The sequence below is a fragment of the Pygoscelis adeliae genome, unplaced genomic scaffold (genome assembly GCF_000699105.1).
Source record: "Pygoscelis adeliae isolate BGI_AS28 unplaced genomic scaffold, ASM69910v1 Scaffold286, whole genome shotgun sequence".
NCBI classification, from domain to species: domain Eukaryota; kingdom Metazoa; phylum Chordata; class Aves; order Sphenisciformes; family Spheniscidae; genus Pygoscelis; species Pygoscelis adeliae.
In genome coordinates this window covers 6,092,034-6,116,337 of record NW_008825076.1, presented here as the reverse complement: position 1 = coordinate 6,116,337, position 24,304 = coordinate 6,092,034, and the positions used below count along the sequence as shown (strand labels likewise).

Below are 24,304 nucleotides of genomic sequence, written 5' to 3'. Positions count from 1 at the left end.
CAAAGAACCAGGAGCTCAATGACTTAAATCTTATAAGAATTGGGCTTTTCAAAGATAAAGTTGGAAATTTCCTACAGAGACAAAAATGATAATCAGAAGTTGTGAGCTACAAACAGTTGAAATTGTTATAAGTGCTACAAAATCCTATCAAAAAGAAACTGTATTGGCTTTTATTTACTGTGTATTGCAAAGCAGTGACAGCCATATACAGTGCCCAGCGGGTAACTGATTTAGAAGAACCTGATTTGCATAGGCTGCAGACCGAGTACACAGTCCAAATATAACTAACTACAAAACACCACTTTGAATTCAACTAAAGGGTTTATAATTTAGGACTTAAAGTTTTGGTTTTCTTCACAATGGGTCTAAATAGCAGATAAATTGTAACATTTGCAGCAGACAAGATCATATAAGCGGAACAGACTGTAAAAAAAATTATATGCACAATAAAAGCTCTGTTCTTACTATGTAGGTACCAAACTGGTTAGTCAAAGTCAAAACCACACAAAATCCAAAGGTTAGACAACACTGTTAAATCATTAAACAAAATGGCTACATTTTAACATCAGTTTTCTGATAGTAAATTATTGTTGTCTGGCTATTTTAATACTCATATTGAAATATGTATATATTTAAACATTGCTCTAACTTGTGTTTGAAACAGTTTGAAAATTCGAACGCCCCAATAAACAGAAGCAAATTTGGAAAACTGGACTCTCTGGAGCTCTGCATCTTCAGAAATCAATACAAGTGTGATGTCAGAAAAAAAATAAAAAGCACTCATCCACCTCAAGGGGGGGGGGGAAGGAAGTGATTTGATTATTACACTCCCGAGTTCTTTTAGCAGAAACACGTAACATCCCAGAGGATAATCCAAATGGATACTTGTGGGGAGTTTCAATGCAGTCAATGGTCCCAAACAAGCACCATAAGTACTTGTGCTTACTGTTACTTACAGAAGTAAAAGTATGCAATTGTTTTACTTAAGTAACTACTTAAATACCTTAAGTAATTACTATAAGTAAATTGTAAGTACTACACTTAGTACTATATACTAAGTATAAATAAATACAAGTTAAACTCCTGACACCCTTAGCCTCCAATATAAAACTGACACTTGTTTTGAAGTTTCATATCTGAAGATCAGTTGCTCCAAATTTCAAGTATAATAACCTGTATTTTTAATATTTTGTTTCTTGAAAACAGAATGATTTCAGTGATAAGAAAGCCTCATTTATAAAAAAACTCAGATTTTTAAAAGGATGTATGATTAATTTATTCTTGAACAATTTTAGAGGATACAAAGTGCTCTCTTCTCATTAATACTGTCTGTGGAAGTTTTGGGATATTAATATGTTTTTTGGTTGTTTATCCTATAAAAGTACGCTAGGTGCTTAATTGTGTTATTTATGGGCAGAAAGTTAGGAATATACATGCGATTTTGGATTAGGGATTTGGTCCTAAAAAGATCCTCAGATTATCTGTAACAAAACGAAAACTACAATTCCTATTCTGATAAAAAAATAAACTCTAACAAGGTTATTTTTACAAAATCTGGTTTACAGTGGGAGCCAGTGGGGCTGAGAGGATACCAGCCAACTCTGCATCAAAGTGCGTGATGGTTATTTAGCAAGGAGGGCAAAACATTATGAATTACTCGTTCAAATGGACATTTGAGTTTTAGTGTCACAGAAGCATGATATAAGTCTTGAATCTAGGCACGTTTTCATTTCACGGTGCATTTAAAATGTATAAACATAAACTCAATCCAAATGACAAAAGTAATTTTTACTGGAATACTACATATGTACAATACATGGTAATACCTGTATTAGTGCCACAAATGGCAATTAGAAAATTAACGAGATAGTTCTCCTCAAAGATGGAAGGGACAGATAAATTGTGTAATTTCTTAATGAAACTTTCCTTACCTGGTCAGACGGTGTATATTCATTTTGTTTGACTATGTCAATCTTGTCTAGAAAACTGGGGAGAGGAAAGAAAAAGAACTTTTCATTCTCAAATCAGATAAACTATCTAACACTTGAGTAACTGACAGGTTCCCAGATGAGATTTGTTATATTATAATGCACTCAGATTCACAAAATGCTGAATACACTTAAATTGCTCAACATATGTGTGCTAGTACTTAAAACATGCATTTCCTAGCACCACCCAGCAGAGGGCCAAATCCACAGTTTTATTAATCAGGTCTGGCAATCTCATTCCAACGCCCTCCCACTCTGCTCCCTCCGCTAACAAACATACAAGTAGTTTAATTTAGGTAATTTATTCATATAAATTGTACAATGTAATCTGCTACTGCTAACAGTAAAGCAATGACTCAAATAAAATACCTACGTGTAATTTTCCTGAAAGTAAGATGAGTATTTTTTAAAAATTTATTGTCACTGTAATTCTGTTAATAAATGAAATCCCTAAACCAATTTCATTACAAGTTCAGTGAAGTGAGAGGGAATACTGATTTTTCTGTCAATTGTTGGTACCACTTTTTCATTTTACTTTCTGGAGAAGTAGCAATAGTAGGCCAAATGGGTATAGAAAGATATATTTTATTCAGATTCATTAGGCATTACCTAAAGAGGATATCCTGGAGTCTTTAAAATGTTTTTACCGATTAACTGTAACCTCCTAATTATCTTTCCCTTCAACTCAAAGAGCAAAAATCTCAAGGAACCAATTTGTTAACTGTTTTATTGTGGTGTTACTACGAGACTCGAAGACGTAGCAAGCCAGCAGCTTCAGGATGCAGATTTTATGCTATTCGCACCCCAATCAAATTGTCCAACACCAAGTATACAGCAGGGCTACACCATGCTCAGACACCTTCCATTTCAGTATTATTAGGAGAGCTAGCAACACTTCTACAGTTAACTTTACCCGTAACATTAATGATTAATCACAGTCTCAAAACCAATATACTTTAACCTTCCTTTTAAATTCCTTTGCATGAATTCTTTTCTTTATGAAGGAGAAATCACAAAGAAAAGGTGAGTTTTCCCTTCCGATCCCTACACATAGGTAGGTACACTGGAAGTGCATTAACTACGGTCGCAGGCAACAATTTAAAGGGGGGGAAAGGTAGCCACGTCCCAGATTCACAAACCAGAAACCATTCCCACATTAAAATCAGCAAGGGTCTTAGCCCTCAGTTTCAGCCCCTGCTTCCCAACAGACTTTCTAAAAAAACCTTATGAAGAGCAGGGGAAGGAGGAAAAAATAATTGTATGTTTTAAGAGCAGCTTCGGTATAATGCCCTTTTCACCAGGAACTAGGTGACCATCTTGTTTCAGAGACAAATGAAAAGTAATTTTTGTTTAGTCTGAATTACGGAATTTTAAGCACACTAAAATGTACCTTAGTAAACATGCTACTAAAAACATGAGACAAAGCGTAAAGATCAATTTCCATCATGAAAGGTGACGTGGAGACAGGTATACAAGGATAACATTGATGTCAAATTGCGTTCTGCAATTTGCAAGCTGGATTTTTTCCTCATCTCTTCCAGGCTGTTAAGTAATTTTATTTTTCTTTTTTTAATCTAAAGGAAAAGAAGTAAAGCTCTTTGTTCAGTACACAGAGGATGTTAAATACGTACAACAATCATGAAACCCAACTAGTATGAGTGTTTCCACATTATATTCTCCCCTAAGACCACAGTTTCAGAATCATGTGGCAATTTCACAAGTTGGAGGATGCTTGACAAATGTTCAGAACATAACATGTTCATAAAGATATAGAGGTGATTACTACAACGATCCAGCCTTTCTGTACTGAATTTATCTAAGTGTAACATTTTATGCAAGGTTCCACAAGAGGTGGATTTTTGGTTTGGGGTTTTTTTGGTTTTGTTTTTAAATGCTCTGCTAATCAGCTTAATGGATTTTGGAAATTGACAATTAGAAAATAACAACAAGGTATTGCTAAAACCTGGAACTGAAAGTACAAACCTCTTACTGTTGTTTATGCAGACTATTTTTAGGCCTATGATTTCCTTGAAAAACAGCAGCCACATAGGAGCAGCAGTACTGTACTTGAGATGAATTCCAATAGCAATGTTCATGCCAGGTAAAACAAGTTGGAATGGAATAAACATTTCTTCTTCCCCCCAAAACAAGTTCCAACATTCAGTAACATCTGATACTCGTAACAATACTCGTTCAAGAAGAAAGTCTTTCACTGTATGATAGTTACCAGAAAACCTACCCTGCTTCCAGGGGCATTTTAGGGAAAATGGAGCAAAGCAATATGTTAAATGAGGATTTCCTCCTGTGCATGTGCCTTTTCATAAAAGTCTGCTCTAGCAACTTTAGAAAGGGCTAAAGACATTAAAAAACAGTTTGATTTTTTGCTCAAACAAAAGGAAAGGGGATTATTCTTTCAGCTGTCAACTGAAAAATAAATGTGTCTGTAAGGAGAAAAGAGTAGCAGAAATTCGATCTACTCTGATACATCTAAAATAAGGAGCAACAGTGGGAGCGTGAGAGTTCAGAAAAGATCAATACACTATGTTCAGAGGCTTCTAAGTCAATGTTAGTCAAGACCAAATAATTTATCCAGTAAATTAAACTAATAATCAAGTCAGATGAGAACAAAGCCTAATTCAAAATATAAAACAAATTCACCATCATTAATTTCTATTTTTAATTCTTGTTATGCTCTACCCAAAACACAAGCGAGGCCACTTCAGTTCTACTTTGTGTGCTGAATTCACTGCTGTTATAGATTGTTCTAAGTCTGCTGGAGATATGCCCATCTACTATGTCAGCAATGAATTTCACAGGGAGAAAGAAAAGTGACCTTGGTGAAATAATTCAAATAAAACCGTCAAAGCACGAAACCAAATTTTATACTGTGAGCAAGTCTTGCACCAAGTTACAAAGTCAGTTTTTTTTTTCTTCTGTAAAATTTTCCCAGAGATTATATGGGAAAGCTATTTTCCAGAAAGCAAATCATTCATTCAGCATCACTGCCAATTCTCACTTAGGGCCATATTCTGGACATGACTAAATAACAGGATCAGTTATTGCTCTGCAAAATACTGTCACTTGGTATAAGGCACTTTTGCCTGTGTTATAAAACATTGATACTGCTATGACACATAAAAAAAAAAAAGCAGGCTTTAGGTCATTTGTAGTCAGCAACACTGGAGAAGCATCATCTCTAGGACAGCAGTAGATGTGTCCCTGAGATATTAAAATGAAAGGTATTAATAAAAATTTAAAACAATCTGAAATAAAAAATGTGCTTTATTTTTGGGTCCCTTTCTTCAGCTTGGGGAAGGAAAAACACGTGAAATGTTTTAAACAGATCTTTGTGAAGAATCAAGTGTCTTTAATTTTAAGGGGTGCGCTTAGGAGGCAGACTTCATACAGAGGTACACAGAAGCTTTCCTTAACTCCTGCAGGTCAAAGTAATTAAGTCATACACGTATCCCCAAGTCTTTCCAAATTTTTAATAAGCCTGTTATGTCAAAACCATGCCCCAATTTTCAGATCAAGATATATGCCAGTTACTGATTTATTCTGGAGTTCTTTCATACAGAGCGAGCTGTTTTATCCCTATGTGGGGGGAATTTCCTGAATGAACAATGCTGCTGCCAGACTAAGAACTGCAGCCTGCACTCATTTTTCCCCACTGAAAAGGCATATAGCACATTAAATCTTCCACCTTGAGAAACAACACAACTTCACCGTTTTGGGAAGAACGGGGAGGGGGGAATCAGACTGCCTTTCCTTGAGCATTTCCTGACAGTCTTTTCAATAAACAGTAACTTGAAATTTTACTCTTTGTGATCTGACAAAATGGTTGGCAGGCAAGAATTTTTTTTTTTTCTTTGTGAAGAAGAGCTTTTGTTTTCAGTCTAGAACAACACTGGAAAGGTCTCTTCAAACTGACAACACACCTATATTTGAAGAGCTTTACTTCCATCAGACTTTTTTTTTTGTCAAGTCATAACCTGAATTGGTATACAAAATGTCCCTCTTAAAAGACATATTAAGATCTCATCTTTAGTGTCAGTAAGACACTGCAAATCAAGAATTCAAAATTTCAATCCCAACTAAATACAGCATTTGTTTATAACCCTCAACAGTAGTACTGGAACTCCGTATTTGTGAAGTTTCTTGCCTCTGAGAGCCTCAAGGTATTTTACACACAGTAAATCATACTCACAACTGCCTGCCTTCATTCATGCTGCATTTCCTGCCTCTACCATCGCATCCTGAAATGCACACCTTACATTAACCTTATTTTAAAGGTAGGCACATAGGGAGTAAGTTAATTGCCCAGAGTCCCTTGAGTCAGTGGAAATGGAATTTTCATTTCCCCTGAGTCAATGTGTTTTTATCAAGATACTACCAAGAATTAACCAGAATATTACTAAGAATTATCAAGATTTTACTGAGAACTAAAGTTGTATTTACCCTGATCACCTCTAAAACAGTCTTTACAATTCAGATTTCTATGTCCGAAAATAAATTAATATTTGTTTACTGATCTTCCTAAAGACCGAACTGTGCAAATGCCCAACAGATTTGTATTTATTTATCTGTACCCTATCAGGGCTACAAAACTAACTCAAAGCTCCCTAAAGTAGTTTTAAGCTGAAATTTAACTCCATAGTATTTATAAACAAGAGTGTATTTTTTATTTCTCAGAACAGATCATGCTTTACTCCTACTTTACTCCCTTTTTAGTCCTTGCCATAATCCTTTATGTTATTCAGCAACAGCTTTCTAAAAGCTAAACAGTTAACTATTTGATAAATTCTTTCTTTAGCTATTTTGTCTATGCTGAAGCCAGAGTCACAGGATTACTACAAAGATAGAATACTCTCTTTAAAAGGGTATTTGAGCTGAGAAATATATGATGGATGTACTGCAACTTTAACACAGTTTAAAAACACGTTAATACAGAAGGGTTTTCCAAACCCTGAAAAGCCAGGTCTGTTACAGTGTCAAAACCACGGCTTCCCATGCGGGCCAATACACTGACAATAACCCCAGGGCACCGGGGTTATTTTCAGTTGCAAGCATGCGTGTGCACATCGACCGTCCCTCAAGTCTGTCCGTTTCTGCTGTTCTTGGGAGCAAGCAGGATGTTGAGGGGGGGAAAATCCTGTTCCTTAAACGGGTGATAAAGATTTCTTCCACATTTCAGCTAGTTTATTTTGCAAGAGAAGCAGAAAAGCAGGCAAAGTTATAGGAACCATGCAAATAAAATAACCAAACATTCAATCTGCTAGTATTTATGGTATCCTGCAAACATGGACAGTACATGAAACCGAACTTGTCATGTTTTTCCTCAAAATGAAGTTAAAAATTAGAATTGGGACATTAGTAGACTTTTTGTTTGTTTGTTTTTAAAGATATGCTGATATTTTCTATGATTTGCAAAGGTGGAGTTTTTACTGTTAAGGTGGTCACAGAAGACATGCCACAAACATGTTACTGAACGATTTAAAAATATTCAGAACGGCACAGCTCTTTCCCCCCCATAAACAAAACTAGGTAAGGGGAGAGAAAAAAAAATCCATCAAAACCTTTGCAATTACTTTAACTACTTCACAAAGAAAGTTAAGAAGAACAAAAAAAAGCACCTTTAGAGACAGGCACATAGAGACAGTACTGTAACAAATATTATTGGTATAATTATGAGAGCACTATATTGCATGTAAGAACATCTCACGATGCTCCTGAAATGAAACTCTGCATGTCAGTTCTCAAACATAAGGACCCCATTCAAAACCAGATTTATATTGGAAATGAACTTCAAAATGTAGTGTAAGACTTGAACAGAAGTAACTCAAAAGACAACTCTTTAGAAAACTTCCCCAAGAAGCTGCAAATATTTTTTTTATTTCCCATTTCAAGTCAACCGGTTATTATGATTTCCTTATCAAAGTAGCAAGTCACACAAAAAGATTTAAAAACAGTCTAAAGCTCAGCATTTAATTATAGCTTGTATTAATGCGTACATATCCCAGAAAAGTGATTCTGAGAGCGGCCCCAGCTGTAATTACAGAAGAACCTCGCAGCATTCCAGCCACTTGGAGGCGGAGGGGCACCATGGGTCTAATTTTGAAGCAAATAATGAGAAAGCTGAAAAGTATGACTCCATATATTTGGAATCATCTTGTGGTAATCAAGGTTACAGTTCCTTATATGGTGTGGAGAACATGAAGCACACACAAAAAAACAGAATATTAAAACTACGGGGTCTAAAGAACTGCAACTATTGCAAAAACCCCTGAACATACCCCAGCAGCCAGCCAGCAAAGCCCCCTTATTTTTGTGTTGCCATGAAATACAAACCTTGCCCTAAAAACAAGGCTGGTTACGCACCCTGCTTCCTAAACTGCATAATTAAAAAAGCGTAATCCACCGGGAGGCCATGAGGCCGTGAATTAATTTCAGACAAATCCAGCAGAAGGCAAACCATCCCTTCAAAAACTGCTAGCGATAGAAAAGAAAAATGGGGAAAAGGTAGGAGAAAAAGAAAAAGAGGTTGTAGTTGTCTCTCTTCTTTTTTTTTTCTCTGCCTGTCTAAAGTTAGTCTGGCTTAGAGGATGCACTAACTTTCCCAATCAGTTTTACATTACAGCACAAGTCCAGAAATAGCTCCCAGCCGCCTTGGCCTCTAGCACGGTTGCCATGACAATGGAACCACAGTGCTATAAATAGCTCATCAGCACCAAATCTTGTGAGACACATCTGGAATGGGGCCAGCCCAGCCCCGGCCTGACAAATAAAAATAGGCACAGGCAGTTTCAAAGGCTGGAAAGGTACAATGTGGCTCGGCTTGTGCGGAGCGGTGGGCAGAGAAACGGTTTTGATTGCTTGTTAGCATGAGATTTATTTGATAGGAGACTGGGAAAAGTATAAAAGTTACTTTATTGCATACTAAACAGTCAGTCTTTCTCTAAGGTCTATTTTTCTTTCTTTTCCCCTAGTCTGCAGCAAAACCATACCACTTTTGAAACTGTAACAATGCAGTCTTTTGCCCAGGAGACCATTAAAATAAGGAAAAACAGAAGAAAAGAGATCTTCAAAACTTCCCCCTCTAACTATTTCTGTACATTTTTGGCTCCAGTGTATTTAAGCGCTCCTGCGAGTCTGACAGGCATCCTGGATGGGATCCTGCAGGGGCTGGAGCTCTTTGCTCCAGTGGTAATCATTCACAGGCTGCTCAGTGCCTCCACGAGCCTAGTACGAGACGAGGTTCCCCAGGCCCCTCTGCCAGGCTGCAGCGATGGCTGCTCTCCTCCTCACCCTCAACATCGTCGCTTTGGACCCTCACCAGGGACAAAACTACGGCCGTGGACTACGCCAAGGCTACAAACCCGCTGTGTCTGCAACTCAGGCCAGACCTGAGCCGTGCCTTCAGAGGTGGAAGGCAGAATCAGTAGTTGCGGCATAACCCAGCCCACTTTGCAACGGCTCTGCTTGACAAAACTGCCTTTTGAGCAAGCATTTTCTTTCACTTAGTGGGTGAGAAAATGTCGTATTTTTAGCACAGACTCTTGATCAACCCATTCAATTACATCCAAATTATCTGTGTGGGAACAGAATGTTATGTCAAAAATGTTATTCAGTATATTTGTCAATATTACCCAACAGAAGACATTTGTATAATCAGGAGATTCACTATTTTCTACAGCATACGAAAGCAACAGTTCAGGAATCAGACTGAAGTTGTAAGACTTTGCTATTTCACAGACACTGGAAATAGTACTCAGAGTGATATAACACAGTGAACACCACTCCCAAAATATAAAAGCTTAGTTGCTCTATCAAAAACCAATAGAGACTACAGATGGTAATCAAAAAACTGCAACTAAAATAAGCATTTAAGCCACAATAAAATATCTTCTGTATGCCATAAAGGCACCGTGCACATGCTCCACACAAACTGCACCATCAGCCCACAGGATTCCTTTAGGTCCCTATATGGATATTTTCATTTCTAAAAATTGTAGAGTAACTTCCATCCAGGATTAAAGCTGTATGTAAACTTCCCTCCCCTTCCCCCTTCCTTTTACCACATCCAGTTTGCTCATTTGCCATCTGAACAATGTACGTTTCAGGAAACGGCAGTTTTCACAGTATTTTGGAAAATGTACTTTATAACATGCAATGCAGTGCAATTCAGGGTTTATTGGTTTTTATAAAGATACTCCAAGTCAGTTTAAGAGCCTATAATCAACTGCAAGTTTTGATTTAAATTATATAAAAAAGAACTATATACATTTTTTTTTTCTTCCTTAAAAAAGCAATTCATAAATTGTTAGGAGATAGCCCTTCCTGGCTCATATAATGAACAAACTTTCTGGGTTTGTCCAGGAGAATCGTGAGAGGGAGAGGGCTGTAAAGCAGAAAACTCTACAAGGTAACCCAAACCTGGCCAACACTCCAGTCCTTCGTTGGAAGGGCCTCCACAGCACCCCCAGGACGCCTGCGTAGACAAAGCCTGCCAGATCCCCTCTGCCATTAACTCTTCACCCTGACCCGATGCTGCTTACGGATCCCTGCTCCTCCAGCGATGGCTTTGGAGGGATGCCTTCCCCAGGCAGATCGTTTGTGCTCCTTTATGCTTCCCACTGACCGGGGGGCACATTTTATCCTGAACATGACAGCCACCTGCCTGTGACCGTACTCGACTACCAGTTTTCAAATGAAACCTGTCTGACACAGCTTCTCCGCACCGATAACTGACACAAACCCCAAACACTTGAGGCTGCTCCAGCTGCCTTCGCTCCTATTTGCGAACTTGCACGAAGGTATTCTCACACTCTCACAACTACCAAAACAGACCGATTAAAACCAACTCACTACTGCGTGCCTCCGAGGCTCACTCCACAATACAAGCCTGTATATGTCAAATAACTTCAGAACAGCCTCTTACCCCGCCCCAGAAAATTACTTTGCCATGCCAGGAAGAAACGTAAGCTGATGCAAGGCCAAGGTTGGGTACAGAAATGAAAGGTAACGGTATGGATGAGATCACTATGTCATGATCTGATCCCAGGGCAAGCCTGGGGCGGGAACACGGTGTGAATGAGTGGGGAGGAACATGGCGCACCCCCTATGAACTTTTTCTGTCTGTTTTTTCTTTTAAGTAGGCTGCAAAAGAAGACAAAAAACATGGGAAAAGGTGAAGCAATTAAACGTTCACGTAACAAAGTTTCTCACTTCACTTTGCTTTCTGCCCCTCTTCTCCAACTTTTCTTCCTGAATTTTGGTGGGCCAAACACACCAGAGACTCGGATCTAACTAATGATTCTGCCTCTTGCAAAACACCATCAGATCTATTGCTTTAGATATGGGACGTTATCTCTTCTCTACACTTTAAAACAATTTTGTTTGCCTGGCTTCATTTTTACTTCTCCCTATTAATGAATCAGTGTTTAAAATAAAAAAAAGAAGTGAATTAATCAGAAATCAAAATATCAGCCATCTCTAAACAATTCATGCGTTGCTGGAAGCAGAATGAAAGGCAAGTGGTACGCTGGGCCTGGAGAGGTCCCAGGGAAATCAAACCCCGGACGTGAGGGTGGGAATCGGGCACAGTGAATGGGAGAGTTGATGTGACAGCCGGCACTCCTGGGCTGTTCTGTGACTTACGGGCTGCAATTTCTGTCTTTCCTGACGCTTGAAATGGTTTTAACCTCCTGTGACTCTCAAAGACTGTCATCTTGAAGAATCAAACTCCTAGGTACTCCATCAAGTTTGGTATCTTTTTCAGTTATTTCAACAAGAGCCTCCGTACACTAAAGATCACAATTTTTAATTTTACACAAGGAATGAAAAGCTGAAATCTAATACTTAATTGTAAGAAAAGAAAAAATTGTTTCCGTGGTCTTTACTATCTATAAAGCCATAAAGCTGGACTAGTGAGAACTCAAGTATGGCTGATTGTGAACTTCCCTCCCACCCTGCCCCCCCCTTAAATATCCATATTCTTAATATATCTTTTGTCCTCCCTGTTTTCTGGAAGGTAGAAAAAGGTCTGTATCTACGAACAAGGCCAGGGATTTTTCTGTTGTAAGCTGTTTTTAATTGCAAGCTAAAATCACAGACCTTACATACAGCAGAAGAAACCAACATAACTGCATGACTGACTGCATCACTCCTCTGCCCTGTGGGTGGCTGAACTTGGAGGAAAACTTGAAATGTAATAATTTTTCAAAGTCTATTTAAATCAATCGGGTGCAATAGGGATCATCTTAGGCAGGTTTAAGAATACTTGCTGCTAACTTAGACTAAGGAGACTGTTTAAGCAAAGTCATTTAGGCAAAAATCAATATGAATAATTTTTAATGGAATTACAGAGTGCCTCTACAGAATATAAATTTGTTTGAAACCCCCCCAACATCTTGAGTTCAAATCAACAAATGCTTGCTTCAATTTCAGATGTCATTTTTAATATGGCAACAACCTATGCATAAGTATATATACATATATATATATGTACATAAGTATATGTGCCCTACTGTAGGCTGCTCTGAGCAATTAGAACAGGTGAACCTAATGGGATATCCTTTCATTGTGTTTCAACAAAGTATTTATATGAACCTTGTCCTCACGGTCTTTAGCTCCCTCCAGTGCCATCAAATCAGTAGAATTGCTTTCAGTTGATAAAGACCATCACGTACATCTAATTTTAAAATTGCATTATTCTGACAAAATTAATGACATCACTAATACATAAAATAAAAATTGTGTTAATAATTTAAAATGTTAATAAAAGCGTATTCCCTCAATGCCTGGGACCAAAAAACACAGCCAGAAAGTAAAAAAAAAAAAAAAAAAGACAACCAAAGAGCTAGATCTGAGGTAGGACTAAAACTACTATGACAGCCACAAAATGCTTTATAAGCATTACTTATTGGTATTTGCAACACGCCTTTCAGATGATAAAATAATTAATAAACTAATACTAGTTTCCATAATTTGAAGAAACAGAGCTATCTGCAAAAATGGACAAATCAAAGGTTCAGGCAGTTCCCACATTTTTCAGCTCGTGTGTGGCTTGTATAACCTAAACCCCAAACACTGAGAATACAGAACCAGGCACTTCCCCAGCTGCTATCTGAAAAATGGGCAACATCATTTTTAACAGAAATTTTAGAGACGGAGGTAGGTGGAGCTGACATGATCTCACGTGACAGAAAAGGAATTTTGATCCCAGGACTGAGTTTGACAGAAAAGGAATTTTGATCCCAGGACTGAGTTTCCGCAGGAACTAGGGAAGCAGTAATAGCTCAGGGAAGGAATCAGACCCCAGATGAGCCCAAAACAATGGGAGGACAAACCGCTGCCGGGTTTTGAGCCGGGTGGCAGGGAGGACTTCACTGCCTTGTTTAAATACACTTGTACAAAGGAATTCAGAGAAATAGTTCATGTGTATTTAACATGCAAGAATATAAATCCAGCGCTGGAATTTTGCCTACTTAGGTGCCATCCCAACTGAGATTTTTGTTCGGTATTTTAGGAAGTTAGGTTCTTTTGCAAAAAGGCAGTAATTTTGACTGTTATCCTGCTCACAGGATGCTCAAATGTTTCATTTCTTTTATGCCAGTGTCACACGTGATGCTTGCTGCAGGCACTCAGGACTGGAACGGCAGTCAGTGTCTTCACAGGACTACCTGTCAATACCTGTTCGGGAGCTGACAGTTCAAACAGCTCACAGCAGCTCACATTTCAGTTTTTGCTTTGCACAGAGACCAGAGACTCCCCCCCCCCCCCCCGCCTTTTATTTTAAACATTCTTTTTCCAGCTTGGGAAAAACAACTCCAGGCCTCTGTAAAAGGAGGCACACAACCTGGCATCTAGTATTAAAAGCATCTGTAAAGAGCACACCTCTTGTTCTGAAGTGAGTTATAATATAAAGTTAATTCTTTTTTCTTGAAAACATTTGCTTGATCATGAAATTTAATACCAGACATACTTAAAATTCATTTTAAAACAAGCAAGTGATATGGAGCTACAATAGCAATTCTATGCTGTTAATTTTGAGCAGTACAGTGACACTAATCTTTAGCTACTGTGAAAAGCATTGCCTGCAAATATCTGTTTCTGTGTTCTTTTGCCATACAATAAAATGAAGTAGTCAAATTTAAGTGCTTGTCTCTCCCTGGTACACATTACATTCATGCAGATAAAAGGAGCAAGAAACCAAGCTTGAAGCCAAATTCAAAGGCAAACAATAAAGGTGAACATACTACTTCTGTGGGAAAGCCATTCACAGAGAGCGACCATGTTTCTGAAAAAGTGCAGCCCTCTCTTATGCTCACAGAAATTTAACACATCAAACAAAAAGAACTGTCAGTCATCCAGTTTCATGATTTTGCTCTTTGCTTAGATTTTCGCTACTCTTAAAAGGAAAATCTAATACAGACCCTCCACCTTCGCTTACTCACATGCTGTTTGTGATAATGTCAATACATAGTCATTGACAATGGAATATTTCCCCAAACTGCATTTGAATATTTAGTACTTTTAAGTTTACAGTTAAAATGGACACCTCACAGAACACCGTGGCTTTACAAAGGCTCACAAACAGCACTAATTTAGCAAGCGACATGATATGCCATTTTAGAATCTTTTAAATAAAATATTTTGGCTCTTCCCCACTGACCTGCTAACTTGACTCAACTTATCCTGAAGCAGAATTTTAATCATTATAAAAATATGAACTCCTCTAAATCTCATGTCTCAAAACAGAAGACTGGCTATAAAAGACCTGAAAAATAGTATTAAAAGCTCTAATCATTCAAACGTCTGTAAAACAGACAGTAGGATATACTTCATATTTGCAAAACATATTTTAACATTCGCAAAATGTATTTTTAAACGTGGACTTTCTAAGCTGCGTGCTTTTAAGGTTAAAGTGACAGAGAATTTAGAATGAAGTGTGCACAGGAAGAGTAAAATCCCTGACAAGGCACAACCTTAGCCTGTTTCCTCTCTCAGCCAAGAGTCGCGTCTGCTGGTTTCGGCACAGAGAGGTTTTCCATCGCAGTTCCCTGACTCACAGACGAGCAGTCAGGTGCTGCAAAACATGGAACTGAGATAGGACTGGAGTAAGCGTGCAGAGATGTGTGTGGGTGATGGATGTGCATGTGTGAGAAAGAGTTGTTGGGTGAGTGCACAGGAAAAAGGAGGCAAGGGGAAATTTTGGAAGGACTTTTAAAATCCCTTTTTCTCTAACTAGCTTAAGACAATGTTACAATGAGGAAGTGATAATGCAGCTGCTTCAGGTGGAATTAATTCTTTTAAACTAGCTTTATTGACTCTATTTATTACAGTTATATAAAAGTGTTGTAATTACCTAAACAATTACTAAATATATTATTCACAGAACATAATTATTTCAGCATTATAACTTAAAAACCCTCAACAGCAGAACGGATAGCTCTATCTTGAAATGGAACCTTGTACTCAGGAGAATATTAAGATTCAGGAGGTACTAAAGGTGACACATACGCACCACCCTTGCAGTCTCAGCATCCTCACTGGCCTCCTTGTCGGCAGACTTTACACAGAGGCCAAGGACTGAGAAAGCCTGGGCAGGGAGTCTTCTCCCACAGCCCCATCCTTCTCTTCTGACATGGGTCTCTGTGCTCCCAGGCAGTGCCAGAGCCTTGACCACAAACCACCCTTCTACCGAGGTTGAAGAGAACCTCTGCGCCAAGGTATACCGTACAAAACTCTGCTAAATTTAAATTACTGCCACGTTCTCTAGAAACCTTAACTTTAGCCCCCGTTTCCTCAGGGGATGGGGAGAAGGAGAAAGAAAGATTCTAGCCATTATGGTTGTGAAGCAAGTACAAAATGCTGCGGTGAGCTCTACCTATGCAGGTAGTGTGAAACAAACACACTTGAGAGGTGGAAAATAATTTCATCTCAGCAGGCATTAATTCTGAAACTCCAGTGATGCTGGTTTATGCTTTTTTATTTTATTACACTGAAAATAAAGTATCACAAAGCTATGAATAACAACTCATTTTTGCACAAGTGGGTGGACTCCCCACCCCCGCACACTCAATCACAACCAGACAGCAGGGAATCTGACGGAAAGAAAAGCCAAGCTGGAGAGCCCAAGGTGTGCATTCAAGTTCCATTCAAATTTCCAAATTCCACTGAATGACTAAAAGCCGTAAGATTCCCGCAGAGGACACACACAACTTGACCATCTCTTTGTCTGCAGAGGGCACTGTCTCATGTTTGCATTTTAAATGGCTGAAACCCTAAACCTCAATATTAACAGATTAAAAATTTCCTCTTCTACATGAAAAGAACATTTAAACAGTCTCAGGAGAAGAACTGAACTAAAACAGCCACTAAAAATCATGGGTAGAATTGCTACAGTGGGAAAGATGAGAAGGGGTCCACGAAGGTATTTCTCTTCCCCAAATGTAGTGCATATTCCCACATCAACATACATTAAGGGGTTATGAACCCAGCTGGGGCTTTGGCCGCCCTTACAAAGCTGTGCTCAATATCCGAGTCTTTTATTTTGCACAAAGACATAAACCCAGCAACCCTCTTATAACGTCTTACTGCAAAGAAGCACTAAAGGATGTACAGCACCCTTCAGCGTTGCAGTCTTGGTTCAAATATGTGCCTAAAACTCGGTGGGCATCTGACATTCATAGCCCACAGATCTGGTAATAAATGTGCAATTCAAAGCTGTGCTAGGAAGCAGAGGCACGCAGCAGCTCTAGTGGAATGATTGTGACCCAGCGGTAGCCTGGACTGGCTCACCTATTGCTCTGATACCTGTAACTAGAAACTATGTGATTTAAGAGTGCTGAAGACAATTCCAGGATTTCCATTTGTTCTGCATTACTATAATTAGAGCTTCCGGATCATGGTTTACACTAAGAACAGCAGCAAACACTGCAAGGTGGAAGAGACTCAGATCAGATGGGTCAGATAGGGAGAAAGTCTGGAGAGAAAGCTCAGTGGTTCTGGTGAAAAGGAGGGGTGTTCTTACATTACTTAACACCGTATCAGGTGCTTATACATACACAGTCTATGAACATTATAACCATATGTGAAACACAGCTTTTATCACACTACAGTATTTTAACTCCACTTCCTCTACTCAGCAGCAAATTATTAGATTCACCACAAAAAAGGGTGCCTAAGCGCAGCAACTGATGTATTACACAGAAGTTGTTAATACTCAACTACTAAATATAGGCATTCTCTGTTTTCTTCTACGTTTTCCAGCCTAAGACATTTTTGCAGCATCTTGAACACACTAGCTGCCCTGTATTGATTGTGATGCTCAAAACTAGCGGCAGGTGCAGAGCTCTCAATATGGCACTTTTCCGTCACCCCATCCCACCCACATTTAGATCCTATGGCTTCAGCTTGTAAAACTACAGTTATCTTCTTTGTAGAAATGCACATGCACAGGAAGTCCAAGGAACAGACTGCCAACAAGCAGATGAGAAAATTAAAAAAGATCTGAGACGCTAATAAACCATGCCAGAATTATACTCTGCATCTAAATACAGGTTTTAAGGGAACATCATTGGAGTACTTCTGCAGATAAGCATATCCTTCATTTTAATTAAGAAAGAAAAATTTCCTCCTTGGAATGAACCCACTTCCAGTCAAGAGACCTATGATTTATTAACACATCTTAACAATTTTCTGTTTCTTTGCTTAAAGACAACAGAATGGGGAAGAAAAAAAAATAAAGGTCAATATAATTTAGACTCGGGTCACTGACTTTCTTGATTGTGGCTCCAAACACCAAGACTTTAAAAAGGAAAAAAACCCCAGCCACCCAAGCCCCACACTGCTCTGCAGTAGAACTTCCTCCTGTTACCTATATTCATTTTTATCAGTGTAAGCTGCCGATACTTAATGGAGTTAGAGTCAAAAGGTATCTCAAGGAAGAAAAAAAAAAATCTTCAACTAACATCGCAATTGAAAAATGCAACTTTTCTAATGTATTACTGATTTCTAAGTAAATATGCAGGGAAACTGCCAGACATTTACATAGACATATATGTGTCTAACTCTGTAGAGTAAAAATCTGTTTGTTTTCTGCATGTCCATTGTTAATCCATTATGGTGCTTTGTGGTATGGATGTTAGGAATAAATGTGAAACATTTCAGAATTTAAAAGATACACTACTTAAACATGGATACTACAACCCAATTTGCCCTGTAATCCACCGATGTATAAAAGCAGCATAGGCTTGTACGGATTCTGGTAATTAGAGAGTTTTGTTTCAAAAAACCACCATGTTTCATACAATATAAACATGGTAATTATCACTTTATCTCACAATCTACACTGTGATCTCAATTATGCACAACAAAGGGACTGCTCATGAGAACTGAACTGAGAGGGTGAATCGCACCTCTCATAATAATAGTAACAAACCCATGTTTGTTAAGCGTTGTTTGTTTTTAAAAGGTATTTGTTGAATTATTACAAACATCTCTTACAGACTGGTGAAAAAAGAAAAATGTACTGGGTGTGGCACTACTCTTTCATTTCTAAGACTTGTCTTGAAGGAAATCAGTTTCATATTCTTTACAGCCACGTGACTTTATCAGAAAACCACAGCGCACAATTTTGGCATAATTAGCAGGACCTTCTCAAATACAGCCCAGAAGAAAGCTCTGAGGGAAACAAACACATTTCACATCATTAGGGAAAGTCAGAGCTGAAATGGAGGTACCAGCCTCTGCACAGAACAGCAGAAATCCTACCTATTTTTAGTTCTTCACAATTCCAATAAGAAAACAGTTGGGAGTCTAATGAAAATACCTTGGTGACAAATTTAATGGACTGAACACTGAAGTTACTATTTTTAAATAAAGTTCCTAATTATCTTTCAAAACAAGAAGCAATTTAGCAGCAGTGGACCTATGGCTTCCCAAGCGTCTGGTAAGGCTTGGCTCCAATCAGATTGAAACTGGGAAATGGCTCAACACCTTTCTGATCCTGAAAATTGGTTGAGGGCCAAGGCTCAGGGTTTGGTTGGGGTTTTTTTGACTGGGTTTTTGTTTGTTTGTTTGTTTTGTTGTTTTTTAAGTTTAATGAAAGCAGTTCTGCTTTGACCTGTCCAGTCCTGCCTTGCCCTGTTTTTCCCTGCCTGTTCCCCAGTCACCCTCCTTATGAGCAGGGAATGCCTCCGCACAGCTGCACAATTTCCAACCCGCCCGCGCGTGGAGAAGGTGGAGAGGAAAACAGAAATGGAGCTCATAATGTCTGAAGAGAGCTGATGAAAACGATAAATGATAACAAACCGCTTGGATCTTAAGAGTAGTTCAGCTCTGTGGAGGAGAGGTGGACGGTGGAGTCCTCCAGAGGCAATGGTGAAGGGTCAAGAATTTCACCTAGCCAAGAGCTCTGAAAGAGTGCAGAGGAATTCACAACACGGAGCATATCGATATTTGCGAATTTACTGAACGAGCCACATAAATCACAATAAAGTGAGTTATAATCTGACATGTTCTTCTCCAAATAGATCTTTAAAACTAGATATTTTAACTACTGGTTCCCTTGATAACACACTGTGACAATAATGAGTATATGTTATACTTGTAACCTGACATAAGACTATTCCACACTTCATACGTACTGCATGCTTTATTTTTGAAACAAACTTTTAACAACAGGGGTAGAGAATTAGAGTTAGCATTGAAAATACACAGATAACATACTAATATCTACATTTTAATGTGACATAGCAGGATCCTAGAGTCTGGAATGCCCATTTGGGGAATATATCATCTATGCTGGTAAGACAAGAGATGATTCTCTAAATCCATCCTCTCACCCCTTCTACAAAACCACTTCACCGTGTCAAGATTCTGGATGACGCTGCAATACTTCTTGGCATTAGTACCATGGAAGATTGAACAATAAAATCCTTCACTCATCTGATTTCATTTAAAACCTCACACTATCCCAAATCACCCTAGAGTTTTTGCAGATGTGAGCTTTTATATTTTTCTTGAAGATGAGATGTATCACAACACCAATTTACAAATGGGGAAACTAAGTTTCACCCCAGTGTGGCCTTTGATAACAAAACGTGTGGATCCTGAAGCAGTTCAGCTCCGTGGAACAGAGGTGAACAGTGAAGTCCTCCAGCAGAAACTGTGAGGAGAAGCCATTCAGGCTGAACCAAGAAAAGAACTGAGACTGTACACCGTAACTGCAAAATCTGTTCTTCATGGCACGCGTGCCGATAGGCAGAGCTAATGAAAAGACCAAAATAAAATAACCATCAGTAGACTCGAGCAAGATTAGTTCACTCTTGAGACTCAATTTGCTGAAAGAATATCCAGAGAACAGCCACACACTAATCTAAGAAGATTGCCTTGCCAGGTACGAAGCTTCAAGATGCCTAACTTTTCCACACTGTCCCTGATTTTATAACATCACAAATGAGTAATTAAAATCTAACTGAGATGCCTTAACAGCAAAAATGGTGGACAGTGTGTTCCAGACACGGTCTTCAGCAACTTTGCAAGTATTACCAACATTGGCAACGTATGAACAAAAATGGCAAATGAACATAATTTGTGGGGATTTTGCATGTATATTGCTGTTTTCATTTATTTATAAAAATTACCTAGGCTTCAGAAGGTTTTGGGTTTTTTTTTAAATTGTAAAACCATGAATCTCTCGGCAAAGATGATACAGGCCACCTGAACCGGGCTGGACGCGGCTCCCACCAGCACCACATTCCTTTGGCAGACCCTCCTCCAGGACCCAAGGCTCCTTCCCTCCCCCAGCTGCAACAGCCCTGCTAAAAATAGCCCTCCGCTCGGTTTTACTCCGGCTGCAGTTTGCATAAGCCCTTTGGGGGACGGGGAACCTTGCAGAGTACCCAAGGCACTTCACAGCCTTCACAGAAAGTTTACTGGGCAGCCAACATGTTTCAAGTGTAAATTACCATCCAGCCACCGAAACCCCTCGCTTGCCTAATGAATGCATTACAATTCGGCTTTATTGGTGGATAACCTTCTCAGAGACTTGATTAGTGTACCACAATACAAATACAGATAACACAGAATTATATTTAACTATAACAACTGATTGAAACATGTTTCAGCTCCAAAATCAATGTGTAATATACTACAGAGTAATCAGTTCAAAAATGGTATTTCAAATCACAAAACCTATCAATGACATCCTGACTACAAAATTACTCTTAATGTAAAATTAGCTAGCAATTTCTTTCAGTTTATTTAGGACTTAGTCACATACTATAAAAAATACTTAAAGAATACTTAAGTTCAGCTTCAGTTTGATAAAATTCTTCACCTAATATGAGCTTAATCTGTTTTTTAATTTTCAGCCTGCCCCTCCTGAAGTAAGGATTTTATGACCATGTTTTCTGCATGCAAGCACATGGTCTCAATAAACTTTTGAGCCTGCTGGTAAATTTATACCAAATGTGCTGCAGACATCTTTGTCAGGGGTCTCTCAAAAATAATAAATTCAGCAATACCTGTGAATGCAGGCAAGCACCCAGACAAGAGAAATTTAAATTTAACTCCCCAGTGAAGGAAAGGCTTTGGTATATCATCAAACGGTGGAGTTCACAGAAGAGGAAAAGGAGGGAGAGAACATGCAAGTCAACAGCATCGAGTGCTCCCTCTCCCTGGGACCGGCAGTGATGTATTTGCAGTGTTTCAGGCCAGGGAATAATTGGGAATCGAACCTGGCGCTTTCACATTGTACCAGCAAGTGTACTGGCCTCATTTCATCCTTGTATCAGAAATTTTCTGATACACTGTTCCTATCTTTCGGAACACTGTTGCTTTTAATTCCTTTTTTAAAGCAAGTCTTTAATGAGGTTTTACAGTATCTTTTTAGGTCTTAGTTTGATAAAAGTATTCTCCTAATTGTCATCTAATCTTGAAATGTTCCTTTTCTGCAGCAATACAGCATGAGCGATAAGAGCTCCTATTTAAAAAAACCAACAACCCATGCTCCAAAAGCTGTCGTGCTTGCTGACGGCGAACATCAGAAACAGCAGATCCCAAGGTCAGGCAAAAAGTTCCAGCAGCTACTCACCCACCACGGCGAGTAAACTGCAAAATCCTAAAAATACCCGTCACACCTGCTCCACGTGCGCGGCTATCGCAGCGCCTGGAGAAGCACACCGTTTCAGCAAGCCGTTTCCTGCTGGAGCAGCATTTACTGTGGCTTCCACAGCAGCAGCCAGACCCGAGGGGTCCCACCCCCCGGCAAGCACCCCGCAGCCAGTCCAGCACTGCACCCCGCATCAGCTGTCCCGGCACAATCCGGCGGTTACATAGGTAATGCAAAAATGATGCAATCAACGCCGCACTCTTTCTCGTTTCCTCAAGCATTTATTTATAGCTTGCCCTCTACTTTGTGCCTGCAGATGTTCCTCCTGCGGGAGGGATTCCTAGCGAAGGCTGCTCCAGCCCGTGTGGAAGTCTTCTATTCCGTTTGTTTCTGTTTCATCCTGAATTGTTTGTTCGAATCACAGCTCAAAACAAACCTCATTCAGGGCTTTTTCTGTTTGCACAAAGAGAGGTTGCAAAAGCACAGGAGGAAAGGGTGAGTAAAAATTAATTCTCAGGAACTAATACGAGTTTTAACAGTTGCTTTGATTGATTCTCAACGCTTGACAGCTATGGTTTTTACACCACTACAGAAATCCAAGACCACTATACCATTAAGTCCAATATTAACAATTCAAGATGACGTTTGCTCTGTTTTTTTTATAAAGTTATGGGAATTTTACAGTAAAACTGAGCACATTTTTTAAATTAATGGGTAAAACCTCAATAAACACCGAAGTCTAGTACACCCTAAGTGCATGACAACCTTCCAGAGTTTACATAAACACAACTCCTCCTCTTATTTTAACTTCTCGTCCTAAGTAATTCATTGTAACACACAGACTGACCGCTGTCTTCACAAAAAACAGAGGATTTAAGGATTACTGTGTACACAATGATCTACTATTTTACTGTTTCAAATTTACTCAAAGTATGTATATTTTTTTGGGAACTGATATTACAGGAGAAGTTTCACCTGCAGCAAATAGTGTTTTTTTAGGGTGAACTTGTTGCGTTTTCCCTACCATAAAAAAGTATATTCTGTGCCTAGTGAAAATAAAATAAATAAAAAAAAAAAAACAGAAAAAAGAGCAATACCATTTGCAACATCCACGTACAGTGCAGGCAAGCCAAAGAATCTTGAGCTTTCAGCAGTCACGTAGCTCTGCCACTTGTCTGACTTTCTGAACATGTCAAACCTTGTCAAACATTGGGCCTGTCTTGCAGTAAATGCACCAATTGTGTGTTTATCAGCTTTGCACTAGTAGCCTGATACGGTGTTTACTACAATAGTGAGATCCCCTCACTCCAGGAATGTGTGGCATCGCTTAAAGGATGAAAGGCTGCTCGGCAGAACACCAAGGAATCCATGCAATCAGCGATATTTGTGAAACCTGTTGTTAATGAATTAACTCACAGTAGGAGAAACTCCATCTATTTTAAGAGAGTTCCTGTAAGGATGAATCCGGGCTATTGAATTTTTCTTAATCTTTACAATCACGAAAGAAAAACAAAATTGTGTAGTAATGCTATGTTAGTAGCTGCATTTAATGATCTTGTGTAACAATGCAACATACTAATTTCTCAAGTAAATTATTTTGTGTCAAGTCTGTAACAACACTGATTAATCACTCAAAATGGGTTGCGCATTGAGTCAGGGCTTTGAATGCATACATGAAATCTTGCTTACTAATATATTGTTTGAAAAATATTGGTCATTTTAATTATTACATGGAAAATGATTTATGAAGTCTCAAAACTTAACAAATAATCAACCAAAATAATCAACAAAGGTCAACCCTACACATCTCTTCGAAGCAACTGATCTGACCCCATCCTCAAAACATGTCTTTGAATTAATGACCGTATGGAAAGGGTTTCAAAGTCCCTCTTGAATAAAAGCTGGAAACACTACTTTTCAAGGTGGCAACTCTTTAACTAACGCGTAACTAACGCCAGATAAGTTTAGCTTTAGGTATCTACACATGTATACAAATCACAGAGTTATCTGCAGAACAAGCACCCTGCCAGTACCTATTGTACCTATTAACAGAGCAAGAGACCAATATGATATTCACAGCCTCTCTTCCAAAACCCTCAGCAGACAAAAAGTGTTTTAAAATATATTTCTAGCATATTCTCTCACACTATTAATTAACGCCACAGCAAAAACTTTTGAGGATGGGAAAAGGAAAGAG

General features: G+C 38.8%; 1 protein-coding gene across 3 annotated transcripts in view; it reads right to left on the bottom strand.

The window, feature by feature from the left end:
- The window catches only part of GNAS (GNAS complex locus), a 64,299-nt gene that overhangs the window by 13,768 nt on the left and 26,227 nt on the right, over window positions 1-24,304 (bottom strand). Inside the window, exons 1-2 of one of the 3 annotated variants that reach the window (XM_009326783.1) lie at window positions 22,090-22,166; window positions 1,932-1,986 (exon numbers count right to left, since the gene is read on the bottom strand). Coding sequence is in view for 1 of the 3 variants with exons in the window: in XM_009326781.1 (XP_009325056.1) it covers window positions 1,932-1,986 (55 nt within the window). In the remaining 2 variants the exon portion in view is untranslated. Of the gene's footprint in view, window positions 1-1,931; window positions 1,987-22,089; window positions 22,167-24,304 lie in introns of those variants that run through there. The other 2 variants (XM_009326782.1, XM_009326781.1) reach the window with 2 other exon arrangements.